A 19,015-nucleotide genomic window follows, 5' to 3' on the forward strand; every position below is an offset into this window, starting at 1 on the left:
ACTTTTATCAATTTATTATCAATAAATCAGATTTGTTGGAGAATACTATCTATTGAGATATATGCTATAATACTGCAACACATAGAATTCCCAAAATAAGGCCAAAAGAAGAAACATATAAAATGTTTGATAACTTATTTTACCCTTTTTTTCCCTCGTCTCGATGTGATTTTCCTCTATATATCCGAAAGGCAAGGTCACACTCAGAGCTGTGTTCAAACAGGTCCAAGTCAATTGCATACATTCCAAATTGATCCTAGCTGGCAATGCCACCAAGTTCAGTTTGTTATTCAAATTGTTAAAAAGTTTTGTATCTAAGTAAATCCAGCAGATTACATCAAGTCACTGACTTGCACATTCACTCCTCCTGGAATAGCATGTTGCGACAGTGGACAGTTGCTCACATTGTGCCGTTGACTTTTCTGCAATCCGTCATACCGAGTATGCCTATATAGCAACAGCAGAAAGGAAAACTCCTCTTTAACAAGAAGAAACGTGCCTCAGTGTGAGTAGCCGTCTGCCACAACCAACTAGGTATATGAAAAGACAGATGCACACAAGAAAAAGAAACACACAAAACACTGTTCCAGGAACACTTTCTATGTTAAAGAAAAGTAAAATGTTAATGGCAGTAGTAGCTTCCTTAGTGGCTTTGTCTAGGAAAGAAACAGCTAAACAGACAAGGTCTGAACTGTTTTTAAAGTCTATAGGATGAAATACAGCACATAGTTACTCACAGGAAAAGCCTAACAATGGCTATGTCTAGGATAGAGACAGAGTTAAACACTGGAAGATGGGGTCAAGTGTATCATCTATAGAAGGAGAACATGAAGTTAATGGCAGCAGGAGCTCAGCCATTGTCCCCTCCAGAATGATGTCACAGCTAAATAGAACACAAGGCCAGATGTAGCTTACTGTATATAAAGAGAACATATAGTTAAAGCAGAAATAACAGCAAATAATACAAAATTAAAGAGTTGTAGGAGAATGTAGTGGAGTCAGGAAAAGCGGTCAATATGTCCTTTAGCAGCATAAGCCTGTAGCATCATAACTATAGAGATGGCTCAGGATAACCTAAGCTACTCTATCAAAAGGAAAGTTTAAAGCCTAATCTTAAAAGTAGACAGCTATATGGCTAAAAACCTGGTACCTTTTTAATGCAGCAAATTAACACACCATGTTTAACTAGTCTCAAAGTTACTTATTTAACAATAACATTCTGGATGCCATATATTGTACATTTTTCTGACAGTGAAAGATATTTTGTCCTGACAAGCCTTTCAAAGGACAGCCACATTATCTTGGTTCATCACAAAGTTAGCTAGGTTCCGAAAGCTTTTATAATGTTTTGACAATGTGTTACATTAAACACTGATAGCTTTTTTTTTTTCCTTTCTTTCTAATGATGTACATTATCTTATTCTACACATAGAACCATTCTTCAAAAACTTACATCTTGCTCCTGTTTGCAAGGACAGCAAAATCAAATCTTTGTAGAGGCAATTTACAAAGGTCCTGGTGTCAGTCCCCATAGAAAATTTGTGGACAAAGTTGAAAAGGCTTGGGTGAGCAAGAGACCTGACTCAGTAACACTTTAAACTGTTTCCAAAGGTTGAACCTTTCCAATTCAAAGAGCCATATATGCCTTTCCTGCTAAAAACAAAATATCGAGACACTTATAAAAAGATTACCTAAAAGTGCAGAAATATAGAGAAGAAATGTTTTAAACAAGTATTCACAGTTTATTTGTCTTCTGTTTGTAGATATAATGTAAAACCTCTTTCAACCAAACAGTTTACACTGAGAGAGACAATACCTTTTTCTGGAGTAGAATAAAGCCAACGATGTCCCTTCCATATTAAAATAAAAATCTAATAATAATAATAGGTGTCCCACTTCAAGAAATAAAGAACATAGTTTGCAGCATAATTCGTCCATATACAGGTTAAACACAGAAGGTCTCATTGAAAGTTCATTTCAGTTCGCTGTAAAAACATGCATATAGTACTTAAAATTTAAGCAGAAATCGATGGTCTTTTATAATTTCTTTATAAAAAAAATAAATAAACATTTTGTGTTTCTGGGAGTGCTGGAGTGATTAAAGTTACAAGGGTCCAATGCTGAAGGACCTTCAACCCTGAGCTGATAGGATGCTTTCTCTAATTTGATATAACTCAGTGATAATTTCACATTTTTAAATGCAGTTTCAGTTAATCATCTCCCTACAAAAAGTATACAAACGCTTTGTCATCTCTCTCAAGCATTTCGACCATCTCTGTATCGCTGACTGTTAAATGACTAAAATGAAAATGATAATTTCAGTCAATAGAGACTTGACTTGGAACTAGAGCAAAAGACTTGGACTTGGAGAAATGACTTGTGATAATCTCTGCTGCATAGATAGGTATCATTAAAGTAAACCTTTTCTGTTTGTCACCCCTCATATTTGGCATACTTATTGGCTTAGTTATCTCTGGGATCTTGCTTGTGCTTTTTTACAATTGGCTTTTAAAAAACAAGAACCATATTCGTCTATAATCTTACTTTCACTAAACATCTTGTGTGTTAGGTAAAATGTATTTTCTTGCTGCAGATATAGCTATTAATATGTCAAATCTTTTTGTGTTTGAGGCATCAATAAAGAGAAAAAGAAAAAAAGGTTTAAGGATTTTGGAAACGTCTAACGTCTACTTTTATTAATTTAATTTATTCACTGATTTATTATCACAATGTAAAGATGCAGGGTTTTCACTTGCATTGAAGTGTTGTTAAATGTGTGTATGAAAGCATTTACCTAATGCAACAGTGTAAAAACTTTTTTAACACTACTTGCTAGAGTCTATGTCACATCTTTTCAATTCAAGCCGTAGATGTGGTCCTATAATACAGTCAGCAGAGCAAAGAAATTGCTGCATTTTTCATAAAAGAATTGAATACATGCTTTATGAGGAGCAGGAGGGGGCTCACTTAAATCTTTACTGGATTGCACATATTGTGAGGTAAGCGAAGTAGATCAGCATTGATATATTGACACAATTAGTCCCCTTTGATTGATTGGGCCTGACTGCGACTCTGTGCTTGATTGATGATGCCTCAGGTCAGGGCACAAGGGCAACAGAGGTTTTAAAGTTCAGAGATAACAGAGTAGAGATTTGCTTCTTTTATTTGTTTTCCATTATGCGCATTTCAGTTTCTTCTCGTGACTCGTCTTTTCTCTTTAAATCTCGCTCCTGTTTTTCTCCCTCCAGCCCGAGGAACTGACTGATGTGTTGGAGATTAGTAATATTGTTTTTACCAGCATGTTTGTGCTGGAGATGGGCTTCATGCTTCTTGCTTTTGGTTTGTTTGGATACATCAGAAACCCTTACAACATATTCGACAGCATCATCGTCATCATAAGGTATGGTTGCTTTAGAATAATTTTCTATTAACTACAAAAAACTAAGATTTTAAAAAAAATATTAAACTTTAGAAAATTGTTTACTTGCTTATTTCAGACATGTGCTGTTTTTTTTGTTTATGTTTCTCAGTGTGTGGGAGATAATCGGTCAAGCGGATGGAGGGTTGTCAGTCCTGCGGACATTTCGTCTGTTGCGTGTGCTGAAGCTTGTACGCTTCCTACCTGCCTTGAGGAGGCAGCTGGTGGTTCTGATGAAGACCATGGACAATGTGGCCACCTTCTGCATGCTGCTGATGCTTTTCATCTTCACTTTCAGGTTCAAAAATGGAAAATCCGCTGAACCTCCTGCTTGTTTTCATTTTTTTTAAATAAAATGATGTCAATGTTTTCATCCTGTGAACACATTGAGACATGGACAAATATGCTAGCACCTTTGGTAAAAATATGTCAAAGGCATATTTTACTGCTGTATCACAATTTGACACTGACAATATTGACTACATTTATTTAAAAAATATTTATCAAAAAAATACCACCTCCAGTGCTTTTTAGCAAAATTACTGAAGGCACAATTATTGGTATCTATGACACCAATATCTTATCTTTCAGGAGGTACAGTGTTTGGAAGAACAACATGTGTGTTGCCATTAGCAAGTAGAAGGGGGGGCCTGGTCTTTTCAATAAGGAAATCCCATAGCTTTCAGATTTGTCACTAGTACATGGTTAAGTTTGGTTGGCCATCAGTCCCAGATCCAAGCTTTGAACTGTTGTAAATAAAACTGAGTATAAGTAGCCAACAGCAGTTGTTAATTGTTAACTGTCATCCATTACTGCACAAAAAATATGTTTACATTTACCTTGCAAATGACAATGCCAAAGATTGCCAAAGACTACCATTAAAGGTGGTACCAAGTACCACCAGGGGTACTTGGTACCACCGTTTGAGAACCATAAGTCTAGATCATTCAGAATCCCTTCAGAATTACTGAAAAGCTTAGTCTTAGTCTCATCTGACAACATGGATATGGTTTCAGTTAAAGTCCCAGAGAAGTTTAGAAAATTCCATATTTTACACTTGTGAGGATAGGAGAGAAAAGGCTTTTTTGCCTGGAATGCATCCGTAACAACCAGTTGATATGCTAAATGGCTGCTTGGGAGAGTTGGTGACCCTAAGGTAAGGTCTTGTTTTGCTGCAATACTCTAACAATGAGGTTTGGAGGATTTGTTTTCTGCTCTTCCCATGCTGCTTACTCTGTGTCGTGACAAGATAAATATGGGTATTCATCTAACCTAGTGACAAGTGCCAAAAGAAATAAGCCTCCGTTGGAAGTTTCTATAAAGTCTTATCAATGTCAGTCAGTCAGTCAGTCTTATCAATGTATAAGGGTTAATTTATAAAGTTAATTCAAAGGGACTGTCAGGGGCACCAATAATTGTGCCAACAGTGATATTGTTCAAAACGGTTTTTATTTGACATGGGATATTTTCAATGTGAGATTGCTCTACAGCAAATAAAGATTAATTTATTTTTATTACATTCATATATTATATATTCTTTGTACATATCTTTGCTAAGGGTGCCATCAACTTTGTCTGTTCCTGTGCATTCAAATGGTCATCACAGGATTTTTCTTGTGTTTTTGCAGTATACTTGGCATGCATCTTTTTGGATGTAAATTCAATCTAAGAATGGAGAACGGGGATACCATTCCTGACCGCAAAAACTTTGACTCCTTACTCTGGGCAATTGTCACGGTATTCCAGGTGAGTTTGTCACTTCTCCTGTCCGAATTTTTACTTTACTAGTCTTTGTTGTTTTTTTTTTACTTTTTCTGAATATAATTTTTACCATCCTCATCAACATTTAGACTTCATAATTGTCCATGCAATCCACACCTAAAGTCGAGTTACAAGTATTATTAGCCACAGATTAAATTAACTACACTGATTACTGATCCCCGTAGGACTAAGCAGACATGATTTTTGTTTTTCGCAGAGATAAAACCAGATATTTACATACACTATAAAAAAGACATACAACCTTTTGTTTCTCATTGTCTGACATTAATTCAGATTAAATGTCTTCAGTTTTATGATTACTAAAATAATTTATGTTTCCCAGAATTATTTCTATTAAATGCCAGATTAATGAGCAGGTTAGATTTTTTTTTCTTCACTTTCAAAGTTTTACATTTCCTTGGTCAGTCAATCAGTAACTTTCTACTGCTTATTCCATAGTGGGTCACGGGGGAGCTGGTGCCTATCTCCAGCAGTCTATGGGCAAGAGGCAGGGTACACCCTGGACAGGTCACCAGTCCATCACAGGGCAACACACAAACAACCACACTCATTCATACACCTAAGAGCAATTGAGAGTGACCAATTAACCTAACAGGCATGTCTTTGGACTGTGGGAGGAAGCCGGAGTACCCGGTGAAAACCCACGCATGCACGGGGAGAACATGCAAACTCCATGTAGAAAGACCCCTGGCCGGGAATCAAACCCAGGACCTTCTTGCTGCAAGGCAACAGTGCTACCAACTGCGCCACCATGCAGCCCCATTTCCTTGGTGTTTTCTGGAATTGCCTTTTAACATGTTGTCTTTGTCATGTGTTTTGGGTTTCCTCTCACAAGCTTCTCACAATAGTTTGCTGGAAATTTTACTCAAACTGACCTAGTGTAACTAAGGCAGGTCTCTTGCTCACCCAAGCCTTTTCCGCTTTGTTAACAAATTTTCTATGGGGACCTACACCAAGACTTTTGTGGATTGCCTCTACAAAGATTTGACTTTGCTGTCCTTAAGCCACCAGTCCCTTCTGCTGCAAAGCACAAGACAATTATGATGCTTCCACCACTGTACTTTACACTTTGGATTTTGATACTCTTAGGTTTCATTTTTCTTACAAGTGTAACATTATCATCATTATTATCATTAAGGCCAAACACCCTAATTTTGGTTCCATTACAATACATGACGAAATACTATTAAGTTATTTGTCCCTGAGAGCATTTTCAAACTGTAAGGGCTATATTATGAAGTAATCACTGCTTCTTCTCTGAGTTTGAACAGGACTCGGTCACTGTGGATAATGACACTCTTTTACCAGCTTAGCCAAGATTTTTTGCTTTTGTTCTCAGTTGTTGTGAAGTAGCATATCAGAAGCATAAAAGCCAAGGCATCATCGTCTGGACTTTGCCTAATTGTTTAACGGTGTGTAAATCTTTGTGTTTATAAGTTCTGACTTAGTACAATTTACTGAAATGTTCTCTTTCTTATGTTATTGGTAAATAGAAAAAACTTTGATAATCCTAGGTGACCTTACACAGAAAAAAACTTTGTCTGATTTATCAGACTTTGAGAAAATAATGTGTCTTTTTATCTAGTGTATGCACATATCTGGCTTTAGCTGTATAGTTAAGCATTCAAGGCAACCTTTTCCACTTTGAATCTTCTTGTGACTGTTTGAAGTTCTGCTATTTAAATAAAATGATCTAATTGGTTTGCCAACTACTTATTTGAAATACGTTTTTTAAACATGATGCTGTTTTTTTCATAGTCATAAAAAAACAAAAATGATTTTTTGCACAGTATACACTCAAGAAATAAACTAGAACAATGGTATGCTTATACACTGCTCAAAAAAATAAAGGGAACACTCAAATAACACATCCTAGATCTGAATGAATGAAATATTCTCATTGAATACTTTGTTCTGTACAAAGTTGAATGTGCTGACAACAAAATCACCCAAAAATCATCAATGGAAATCAAATTTATTAACCAATGGAGGCCTGGACTTGGAGTCACACACAACATTAAAGTGGAAAAACACACTAGAGGCTGATCCAACGTTGATGTAATGTCCTTAAAACAAGTCAAAATGAGGCTCAGTATTGTGTGTGGCCTCCACGTGTCTGTATGACCTCCATACAACGCCTGGGCATGCTCCTGATGAGACGGTGGATGGTCTCCTGAGGGATCTCCTCTGAGACCTGGACTAAAGCATCCGCCAACTCCTGGACAGTCGGTGGTACAACGTGACATTGGTGGATGGAGCGAGACATGATGTCCCAGATGTGCTCAATCGGATTCAGGTCTGGGGAACAGGCAGGCCAGTCCATAGCTTCAATGTCTTCATCTTGCAGGAACTGCTGACACACTCCAGCAACATGAGGTCTAGCATTGTCCTGCATTAGGAGGAACCCAGGGCTAACCGCACCAGCATATGGTCTCACAAGGGGTCTGAGGATCTCATCTCAGTACCTAATGGCAGTCAGGCTACCTCTGGCGAGCCCATGGAGGGCCGTGCAGCCCTCCAAAGAAATGCCACCCCACACCATTACTGACCCACTGCCAAACTGGTCATGCTGAAGGATGTTGCAGGCAGCAGATTGCTCTCCACGGTGTGTCCAGACTCTGTCACGTCTGTCACATGTGCTCAGTGTGAACCTGCTTTCATTTGTGAAGAGCACAGGGCGCCAGTGGCGAATTAGCCAATCCTGGTGTTCTAAGTCAAATGCCAAGAATCCTGCACGGTGTTTGGCTGTGAGCACAACCACCATTTGTGGACGTCGGGCCCTCATACCATCCTCATGGAGTCGGTTTCTAACCGTTTGTGCAGACACATGGACATTTGTGGCCTGCTGGAGGTCATTTTGCAGGGCTCTGGCAGTGCTCCTACTGTTCCTCCTTGCACAAAGGCGGAGGTAGCAGTCCTGCTGCTGGGTTGTTGCCCTCCTACGACCTCCTCCACATCTCCTGGTGTACTGGCCTGTCTCCTGGTAGCGCCTCCAGGCTCTGGACACCACGCTGACAGACACACCATAAAATCTTGCCACAGCTCGCATTGATGTGTCATCCTGGATGAGCTGCACTACCTGAGCCACTTGTGTGGGTTGTAGAGTCCGTCTCATGCTACCACGAGTGTGAAAGCACCACCAACATTCAAAAGTGACCAAAACGTCAGCCAGAAAGCATCAGTACTGAGAAGTGGTCTGTGGCCCCACCTGCAGAACCACTCCTGTATTGAATGTGTCTTGCTAATCGCCAAAGATTTCCCCCTGTTTTCTATTCCATTTGCACAGCATCATGTGAAATTGATTGTCAATCAGTGTTGCTTCCTAAGTGGACAGTTTGATTTCACAGAAGTTTGATTTACTTGGAGTTATATTTTGCTGTTTAAGTGTTCCCTTTATTTTTTTAGCATTGTATGTATTTTCATCTTATTTACCCCAAAGATTTACTAGGGCATACAAAATCAAATCAAACTAGATGCCAATACAACTTTAAAGTGCACTGATGTTTATGTGTAATTGCCCCAAGCTGACTTTAAAATGCAGAAAGTTTGTCTAATTGCACGTAGCTTCTTTCCCTCACCAGGATTTCTATTTTTTGCTTCACTTCCCTGTGGAGATATTGTTCAATTGCTCTAGATCCATTTTTTTCCACACAAGATGAGTCAGCAAAAGGGCAGCACACACAATGCAGTGGACTCTCTTTGGTGCTGAAGAAGCATTTTATGCAGAGCTAACTGTCATGTGAAAAGTTCCACTCGCTCCATACTTTGTACATTTTACTATATTATTTTACTATATTATTATTTTACTATTATATCATCAAGGCATGCAAGCATAACAAACACAGATCTGTGCAGAATTGCATATTGTAGTTCACAAAAACAGCACAGAGGGACTGCCTTTTGCCCAGATTGGTAAATGAGTGGGCTGAGCTAATCTACATGAATGCTGTACGTAGATTTAAAATCTTCTATCAGTCATATTTATCTTACTGCAGGCACAGAAACACTGACGTTTACATCCAGGTACTTCCATTTATGGACTTATAGTCCAGTAGGTTTTTTAAATTAAATTATTGTGCTCATATAAGAAGCTCATTACTGGGCTTTATAAAGCATATCATCAATTTCTGTGCTGGTTAACATATCGGCTCATGCTACTTTTCTTTCATCTTACTACTCCTTGCCTTTTAATTACACATCTTCTAAACCTCCAATTCCTTCTGTCCTCTTTTATTTCTGCTTTCATTTACCTATTCCCTTCACTTCCCCTCCTTCTCTCCTTTGTCATGCCTAAATCTCTGTGTCTGTGTTTTTATCCACCTTCCAGATCCTTACCCAGGAGGACTGGAACGTGGTGCTGTATAACGGCATGGCTTCTACCTCTCCATGGGCGGCTCTCTACTTCGTTGCTCTCATGACATTTGGCAATTATGTGCTCTTCAATTTATTGGTTGCGATCTTGGTCGAAGGCTTCCAGGCTGAGGTGAGAATGATGTGTTGGTCTTAGGTGGTGTGATATGTTAAACTATATCTCATTGATTGTGCAGTATAAATAGCTTTCTATAAGGCACAGTGGCTGTTCTTAGATGTCAAATCACCCCCCACCCCCCCCACCTGAAAGACTAGTCATTACTGACACTCCTATCATTCAGCATGCAGTCCTGCCGGTGTTCTGGCTGACGAAGCTGGAACAGAGGACGTTAAGGACTCTAAGGTGCAGCTTCACTCCAAGCAGCCGGCTCACTTAATTGAAGACCCGGGACTCGAAATTGTAACCCTGGTCCCTGTGAAGCTTGTGTGTCCACCCTGACTTGCTTAATCTGTGCCCCCACCAGATGGTGCTGCATACAGCTCTACATCCCAATGACAGCCAGTGCAGTAGAACCATCGCCTCAGTATGTAAAGGGGCTTTGTCAGTAACGGGCCCTGGAGATCCCTAAATGTCTGGCCCCCGCCGAACCCCACTCCTCTGGACTTTGTGGTGGTGAGCTAAAGACACCTGGATCACGCGTCCGAGGGCATGCCCCCTTCTGTACAGTAGGCTGTCATGGACCTCAAAGTTGCCCCATTGGGGGTGGTAAATCTTTATATCTGGGCCCACGGACAATACTCCTGGCCACTCAAGGCGCTGTTTCTCTGCAAGTCAGGTCCTGACCAGTGACAAGGACAGATCGACTTCTTGCAACTCGAAGAGACATTTAGTGTTAAACAGGAGATGTTCAACCTCTCCTTGGCTCATCTGGTCTGCTGCGACCACTGTCCTCGCCTTGTCAGACCTTTCCTGCTGCAGTAGCACATGGATGTCAAGAGAGTGCATCACAGTACCTGCGCTGCTTCCCTGGCTGATGCTGGATCTTGAAGTTGTAGGTCTGGAGCACCTCCACCACCTTTTTCCAGAGTTTGCTGACAACTACAGCTGCCTCGGTTTCTCCTGTAGGCCCATCTGTAGGGATTCTGTCAGAGTGTCCAGGGAAAGGACTGACTTGGTGAAGCCCACTATTGCCCCCGTGTTGGTCAGGGAATCCAGTCCTAGGATGGATAGGTGCCAGCCAGAACATATGATCCCACCCCTTGCATTGAATATTGTTTCTCAACATCTTCTTCACCTGCATCTTTGCCTTTTTACCAGTCACTGTTGTTAGCTGTGTAGCAGTTGGAAGCCAGGTCTTCGAGAGGAAGTCCAGGTGCTTGGGAGGGTGCTTGGTCACACTAGGGAAATGCTGGATCCTACATCAACTAGCCCCCGGCCTTCTGTCCAGCAGAGAGTCCAGCTGCAGTCCCCTTGAGTGACCAGTCCAGCTAACCACCACACATTGTCCTCGGATGGGCATTGGGGACTGAAATGGTTTTCCCCTCTTTACACCAGCCTGGGGCGTTTCCTGGCAGATGACCCAGCCTTTGGGACTGGTGCTGGATAGTTCTGCGCCATGTGCCCTGGTTTGCCACATCGATGACAGCAGACAGACCCCATGCATAGCTGGGTCTTGGTGGGACTGTCCTGACAGAGGCCATCTGGTTCTTCCTCTTCCTCTGGCTCGTCCTCTTTCTCTGGCTCAGCCAAACAGGCACTCAGAATATTGGCTCTCTGCTGTGGGAGGAGCACCATCTCTGCTTCCTTTGCATCTTTATATGCATGGTTGCAGGAGGACATGCTGAAGTGGTCACTCAGGTGTGAGCCCCTCAGGAACCATTGGAAGGCAAGCCCCTGGGAATTATGGAATTATATTTCTAACCTCTCACCCTCCACCTGGGGAGGCTGATCAGGCCCTGGATGTCCTGTTGCTCCCCCTTACAGTGCCAGAGCCAGGTGGAATGCCTGTTTCTACATTGCTCCAGCTGCAGAATGACACAGCAATCCAGACCTAATTTGGGATAGGCTACAGAGAGGTTATGCCCTCATCTGGATGATGGGGTCCTCTTTGTGGCAGCAACAACTTCTCCTTCTCGTGTTGTCTCATGGTCTGGCACCATCATTCTTTGAAATTGGGTGGGGTTTGGCAGCGGTGTTCTCCCACTGCATGGCGGTGTCATCTCTTGGTGGTGAGCGGGGCTCAGCAGCAGTTTTCCCCGGCAGTGTGGGGGGTTTTCCCTTGAGTCAGGCTTTGACGATTCTTCGGCCCTTTAGGAATCCCTGCCCGGTGGCTTTAGTGTTTTACCAGTCAGCACCTCCAAGCACCGCAAGTCTTCAGCAATAAGACCCTGCAGTTCTTCAATCTCTCTATGTATTCTTCGCAGAATTCATCCCACTTCTGATGCCAATGTAGCATAGAACCAAATGACTACTTGGAGAGAAGTGGGCTCTTAGTTTTAATCAGGAATTAACCACCATATGGTGATTTGATGGCTTTTTTTAACACACAAACAGATCAAACCCCACAGAACAATGCTAAACAAGCTAATTAAAATGATTACCAAAGAATATTAAATCTAACCTTAATCCCTCCCCTGAATCACATGACCCACAGCAGCACGCTACATTAATTTAATGTATACCCCCATAAAGGTGATAAAGCTGATTTCTTTATGTATTTGAATATAAGCAGTATAAAACAGTGATATTTAACATTAAATGTTGCATTTGCAAACTAACTAAAAACAATAATACAAAGAATACTTTTGTGGAGTTTAGATTTAACAGTAAACATGATTTTAAACTGGGAGATGACTGAAAAAAAGTGCTGTGAATGTTTACCCAGTATGAAATGTTCTCTGTCCTCCAACCACAAAACTGCAACTACAACACAACCCAATTCAAAAAGTATTCCCTCCCATGAAAGCTATTGTTCCTGGAAAAAGTTCCTACTTTTAAAAACTCAACTTCTGGGAATGTCAACAAATATTTAAGTTTGAGACTTTACTACTAAAATTTATTTTCAGATTTGTTTTACACAGTTTTATGTGGTAACAATAACCTGGAGGCCACTGGATACACTTTGTTTAAACTGGAAATAAAGGTGAAAAAAACATATCTTGTTCTGTGTCTTTGTCAAAAAAATACAAAAGGCTCTGGGTTTTTTGTACATCATGATAAAAATAAAAATAAATGTTGGCAACTCAAACAAGGGTTTATTTGTATGTACATTTCTGTGTCTTATAGGGTGAAGCCAATCGATCAGAGTCAGATGATGAAAAGAAATCTGACAATTTTGATGAGGACGAAAAAGTTGAACAGCTCAGAGACACAGGTAAATAAAACATCTGAAACATTATGTGCACTATTTTCATTTATTGAAGTTGGTTTATTTAAAAATATATAATAATAGTAGTAATTTCTTTCTCTCTGCTCCATAGAGCTTAAGATGTACTCTCTGATGATGACAGCCAATGGTCATATTGACCCTCGTGGCATGATGGCTCCTCCCATTATAATGCACACAGCAGCCACTCCCATGCCAACGCCTAAGAGCTCTCTAGGGCCCGAGTCCATCTTAGGAGAGGAACTCATGTACAGAGAAGGGATATCTCATAATGGAGAAGCTGGGTTGGGTGTTTCTGAGACAGCGAGTGGTCATGTGGGGTCTCGGCGTGGAAGCTTAACATCCATGGATCCATCAGCCTATGACCAGCATTCTCTAGTAAGTTATTTCAACTTTTTACTGATGTAATAAGAGTAAAATAAATATTTTCGGTTCTTTTGTTGAAGAATTTAACTTAATAAGGTTGTTAAAAGGAACTCAAAGACATTCAAATGAATTCAAAGAAAATCTGATGGTTTAATCAGGTCTTAAGCCATCATGCTATGCAGGATTTTGAAACACTGTTCCCTCAAAAGATGTTCCATTTACCTTAAAAAAAAAAATAGTGGTCAGAGGTTTTCCGGCAAAAATCTTCCTGATGGGTAGCGTGATTGTGGCAACAGCAGAGGGAATCAACCATGAATGAGTGGACACAAACTATATTAGCTATGTCAGCAAATTGGTCCCCAAAGCATAGAAGAGCCGGACTGAATCCCCATCATTTAAGTCTCCTCTGCTGTTTTTGGTCCACACGTGTTACATTGTAACCTTAGGAAGCAAGAGCTTTGTTACTCTAAAATAACTTTATTTTCCAACCCACTGTAGACAATATTTTACACAAATATTTATAACCTGACCAAAATTGAGTTGTACCTTTCAAGTTATTTCTGTGCAGAATATTACACCAATTGTCTGTTATGTTCCTTATAGTATAACAGTAGGAGTATAACAAGCTGATATTAGCTAGTTATTATTCTTTCCAGGTAGACAGCCTGCAGTCAGCTGATGCTCATAATGAACAAACTGTAGCTTTAAAACAGAGTTACATTAACAAGTGTAAAATGTTTTGAAACAGAGAGATTGTTTTAATTGAATTGTGTAGCAGTCTGCTTTCAGGCAGCTGACCTGTAGTGTGCAGCAAAACATATGGCACGGACAGTGTTGCAATGTTCTATGCTTCATACAGTGCATTGTCTGGAATGTTAATACTTTTTTAAAATTTATTTATTCATTTGCTGTTTTAACACTAGGACTCCTGTAATTCTAACACTACTAGAACTCCAAAGCCCGTTAATTTGACAGTGTGCATTCTGGATGCGAGGGCGGTCATGGCGTCATCAGATTCCATTGGTCAGAATGCTAAAGGTTTTCTGGCACGCTATAAAATTATGGTTTTGACAAGGATTACTAATAGTATTTGATCAAAACCTATTATGTTTTATTATTATTTATAAATAGTATTGAAAAATAACACAGAGTAGAGAGTACATTTAAAAAAAAAAAAAACGTTTTACTAATCTGACAAAAAGCTGGACAGCTCAATGTTATGCCCTCCTTTCACTCCACGGACATAAACTAGTGCTAAAAATGCCTTCAGCTCATCCACACTCATGTCCCAGGAGGAGTCCTAAAACCTAAAACTCTGCGGGGCCTCAGGCACAGTGCAGCCCTGAATGTGGATGAGGATTTCAGCATCCAGCAAGTAGAGGAATGCGGTCTAGGCATCGGTTCTGGTGCTTCGCGTACATAGTGGGTCCCTCTGCCTCTGTCAATGCATTCTGGCTCTGATGCCACCCTCTTCTATCTTCCTCCCCTACCACTCTCCACACAGTGTCATCCTTTCCTATCTCCTCCTCCTTCTCAGGTGTGTGCTCGTCTTGTGATGAAAAATCTGTAAAGCGCCGAATAGATCATTGTTATTAGGCTACTATACCTATCTATGGCCTAACTTATTGTTTATTTCTTTGTTCATTGTCAGTACCTTGATTTGTAGTTTTTCTCCTGCCAGTGAGCTGGATTGCTCGGTTTGTAGCTAGGGAGTGGGCACCTGACTTGTCTCCCTTTCTCTTAACTTGCGCTGATTGTGGCACTGTTGCTATATACACAGTATATAGATTATTAGTTTACTAATCTGTAAACTATAGCCTAAAATGATAAAATCATTACATAGGCTAGTCTTTTACTACCTTAAAATAATGCGTCACCACCTCCTGCTGATGGGACGACTCGTCTTTTTTTTAGCTGGGGGAGCCTCACTCTCATCCCTCTCACCCCCAGAATCACACTCATCTAATTTTTGAAGCATTTCCACTGCTTCTTGAATTGAAAATCCATTTGTAGGATGCTAGCAATCTCCTTCTCGGACAGCGTTCTAGAGTGGCGGTGGCTAGGCAACACTCGGGCGTATACTCAGCCGCGGGAAAAGAAAAATCAATGTAAATAATAGGGCTGTCAAAATAGCGGCTGTGGCAGCTAGAAGTAGAAACACTTAGATCTTTTATTTACTTTGTTATTTTTTTTAAATAGAGACACAGGAATACACAAGACACAGGTTTAGAAAATGTCAGGATGCCAGGAAGATAACAGTTTTAAAAAACCAGAGTTATGGCATCAAAGTGACGGCCCTGGGAGTTCTAGTGTTAAGGCTGTACCTTGGTACCAATAATTAGTCCCTTTCTAATTAAGACCTAGAAAAAACAAACAACCGGGTATTGTTAGATTTTGTTAGCATATTTATCTGTACAAAATTGAGAGTTTAACAAATTTTACTCAGATTTGTGATCAAAATTTTATTATAGTAAAGACTGAGATTTGAAGATACTTCTCAAACATCTGTGAAAAGATGCCATCACACCTCTGTTCACTCTCATCGGTAACTTTTGATTCTAAGTCTATGGAAATGGTTTATTGCAAAAGACAGTACTTAACCTAATTTCCTTGAATTGCTTATTGCTTTTATGTAACTGATTTTTTACCAGAAATAATCCTATTAAGATTTAAAATCCCTTTGGAAAATGTGTCAAGGCTAAGGCAGCAACACAAGTTGAAGCAAGTTGAAGCAAGCATAAAACAAAGTAGTTATAAAACAATTGGCAATTTATGCCAGAGCTCTCAAATCACCAGCAGCTTTTCAGCTGTAACAGTACATGCACAATTAGTACTCAAACAGTCCTTAATCATGTTAAATGAACCACATTGAGAGAAACAAGTTTAAGAACAATTTCTATAGTAACATCTCAATTTGACAGTGTTTTTTTGTCAGTGTTTATGATGTCTGCCATGTTTAAAAGACAGGTTTTCGTGTATTTTATAATCTGAGACTCATTTCATCATCTTATTATGTATTGATTCAATTTGATAAGCATAATGTTCTGTATTCTTTGATTTAGAAAAGCACATTATTTTAGTTTCCAAACCATTTGACAGGGGCTGCACTGTTGCCTTGCAGCAAGAAGGTCCTGGGTTCAGTTCCCGTCCGGGAATCTTTCTGCATGGAGTTTGCATGTTCTCCCCATGCATGCGTGGGTTCTCACCAGGTACTCTGGCTTCCTCCCACAGTCCAAAGACATGCCTGTTAGGTTAATTGGTCACTCTAAATTGCCCTTAGGTGTATGAATGAGTGTGTGCATGGTTGTTTGTGTGTTGCCCTGCGATGGACTGGCGACCTGTCCAGGGTGTACCCCGCCTCTCGCCCATAGACTGCTGGAGATAGGCACCAGCTCCCCAGCGACCCACTATGGAATAAGCGGTAGAAAATGACTGACTGACTGACCATTTGACAGTTTGGTGACTGTGTCAAAAGCCTTTGACAGATCCAAAGAAAAAGCTGCACAATGTTCCTTAGAACTAATAACACTTTAAATCATTCAAAACATTGTCGCGCATTAACTGTGATGTTTTTTCTTTTTTTTGAAAACCAGGCATACTTGTTTAATGCAAATATTCTTTTTCAAAACTGTAACACAAGAGTAATGGATGCTACTGCTAGCATAACAAAGCCATAGCTCTCTCTGCTTTTGTGGTATTGCAAAGTCAGTTTTCTCCATTACTTTCCTACACAGTTGACTGACCACTTATGACCACAAGCAGAAGAGGCGTAATGCTCTTGCGCTTAAAACCTTTGGAGAAAAATCTTAATTGTGCTTGAAGGTTAAATCACAGCTGGTTGAGCAGGCTTTTTTTTTTCATTTCAACTCTAAGAAATAGAAAGGCACTGATTTATCATGCTTGTCTGCAGTGCAATTAAAAAACCCTGACAATAATACCATTATCTCAAAAGATAATAAAAACATCTTCAGCCAAATTATTCAGAAATTGTGATTCAATACCTAGCCAAGCCCAAAAAAGAAATATTAGCAAAAAACAATAACACATTCCAAGAATTCATGACTCAACTTTTCTTATAACAGTATTGAAATTCTGATTGCAATTCTATTATCAGACATTTTATTATTGGAAAGACCGGGAAATATACAGCAGCTAGTACATATTCATACAAAAACTAAATACTTAACCCTATTTCCTCCATGCAGAGTCTCTCAAACCCTGGAAGACGCTCACCTCTTCCTCTCCGTGGTTCCATCAGCTCATGGGGAAGTCGGCGGTCCAGCTGGAACAGCCTGGGGAGAGCACCGAGCCTCAAAAGGCGAGACACCAGCGGAGAAAGGGAAAGTTTATTGTCTGGAGAAGGTGGTGAAGAAGAAGAATGCCAGGAAGAACTGGAGGAAGCTGGGGTAAACAACAGACTAAAGCTGGAGTCATTAGAGCAGCTGCGGGCATCTTCTCTTTGCCCTTCCAGAATTGCAGAGTATGGCGACTGCTATGGGAGGACTGGGGCATATGACACAAATGGAAGTTCAGATCATAAAGATGACTTCACATCGGATGATGACTTAGATGAAGACGTAAGTTATCATCACTCTCAGCTTTTGAAATAACATAGGAACTCAGCAGCGATGTAAGAGCAGTGTTCGCAGGTCTCCGGGATTGGACCAGTTACGTGTATTATACGAACCTTTTATTTGCTTGTTTGCAATTAAGCACACATTTCTAAATTTGTTTTTGTTTTTAAATGGAAGGAGATGAATGTTGTCTCTCAAAGATAAACACAGCAACAGTCACACCTGACACTAGTGGAAAGGTTTGGCATTGCCAGGTTTGTAAAAAAAACAAACTCAACAGCACCAACAAACCATTCTGTCAACATGGTGGTGGAGGGGTAATGATTTAGGTTTGTTTGGCATCCAGAAGATAGTCATTAAGTAATTACTTTGTGCACCAAAGTATTCTAAAGTCAAATGTGAAGCCATTGGTCTTTCAGCTGAAGCTTGTCTACAATTTGGTCATTTATACAAGATCATACAGTGATTCCAAACATACGGAGCCTATTCATACCTCATGAACGTTTTCGCATTTTGTTACACTACGATTAAAATCTTTAACGTGTTTCATGTGCTAGTGCTAGTTCAATCTAAATTAGTGCATTATTGTAAACAGAAAATAATACATAGTTTTATTTATCTTTTAAATACAAAACTGAAAAGTGTATTTGCATGTAATACATGCAGTTGTATTCGGGTATTATTACTTTGATACCCAAAATCTAGTACCACAAATTGTCTTTAGAAGTCACCTAATTAGTAAACAGAGTCCAACTCTGTGTAATTTAAACTCAGTATAAATAAAAATGTTCTGTGAGGGCCTTAGAGAATGTTAGTTAACAAGAAGCATTGTGAAAACAAAGAAACACACGAGAAAAGTTGAGGATAAAGTTGTGGAGAGGTTTTAAGCAGAGTTATAAAAACAGTATCCCAAGCTTTGAAAACCTCACAAAAATGCTGTTCAATCCATTACCTAAAATTTGAATGATGCACAACTGCAAACCTAGCAAGAGATGACCTTCCACCTAATCTGATAGACCAGGCAAGAAGAGCATTATTCAGAGAAGCAGCTAAGAGGCCCTTGGTTACTCTAGAGCTGCAGTAGAGATTCACAGCTAGGTGAGAGAATCTGTCAGCAGTTATTGGGCTCTACACTAAACCTCCCTTGTGAAAGAATGGTTTTAAAAAGCTGTCCAATA

The 19,015-nt window shown here is 39.9% G+C and overlaps 1 protein-coding gene across 1 annotated transcript in view; it reads left to right on the top strand.

The window, feature by feature from the left end:
- Positions 1-19,015, top strand: part of LOC124864225 (voltage-dependent T-type calcium channel subunit alpha-1H-like) — a 220,033-nt gene that overhangs the window by 159,073 nt on the left and 41,945 nt on the right. The window contains exons 13-19 of the mRNA XM_047358911.1: positions 3,249-3,400; positions 3,531-3,716; positions 5,047-5,164; positions 9,528-9,683; positions 12,798-12,885; positions 12,992-13,275; positions 17,469-17,840. Coding sequence (XP_047214867.1) covers positions 3,249-3,400; positions 3,531-3,716; positions 5,047-5,164; positions 9,528-9,683; positions 12,798-12,885; positions 12,992-13,275; positions 17,469-17,840 — 1,356 coding nt within the window. The remainder of the gene's footprint in view (positions 1-3,248; positions 3,401-3,530; positions 3,717-5,046; positions 5,165-9,527; positions 9,684-12,797; positions 12,886-12,991; positions 13,276-17,468; positions 17,841-19,015) is intronic.

This window comes from Girardinichthys multiradiatus, chromosome Y, assembly GCF_021462225.1.
Source record: "Girardinichthys multiradiatus isolate DD_20200921_A chromosome Y, DD_fGirMul_XY1, whole genome shotgun sequence".
NCBI lineage: Eukaryota > Metazoa > Chordata > Actinopteri > Cyprinodontiformes > Goodeidae > Girardinichthys > Girardinichthys multiradiatus.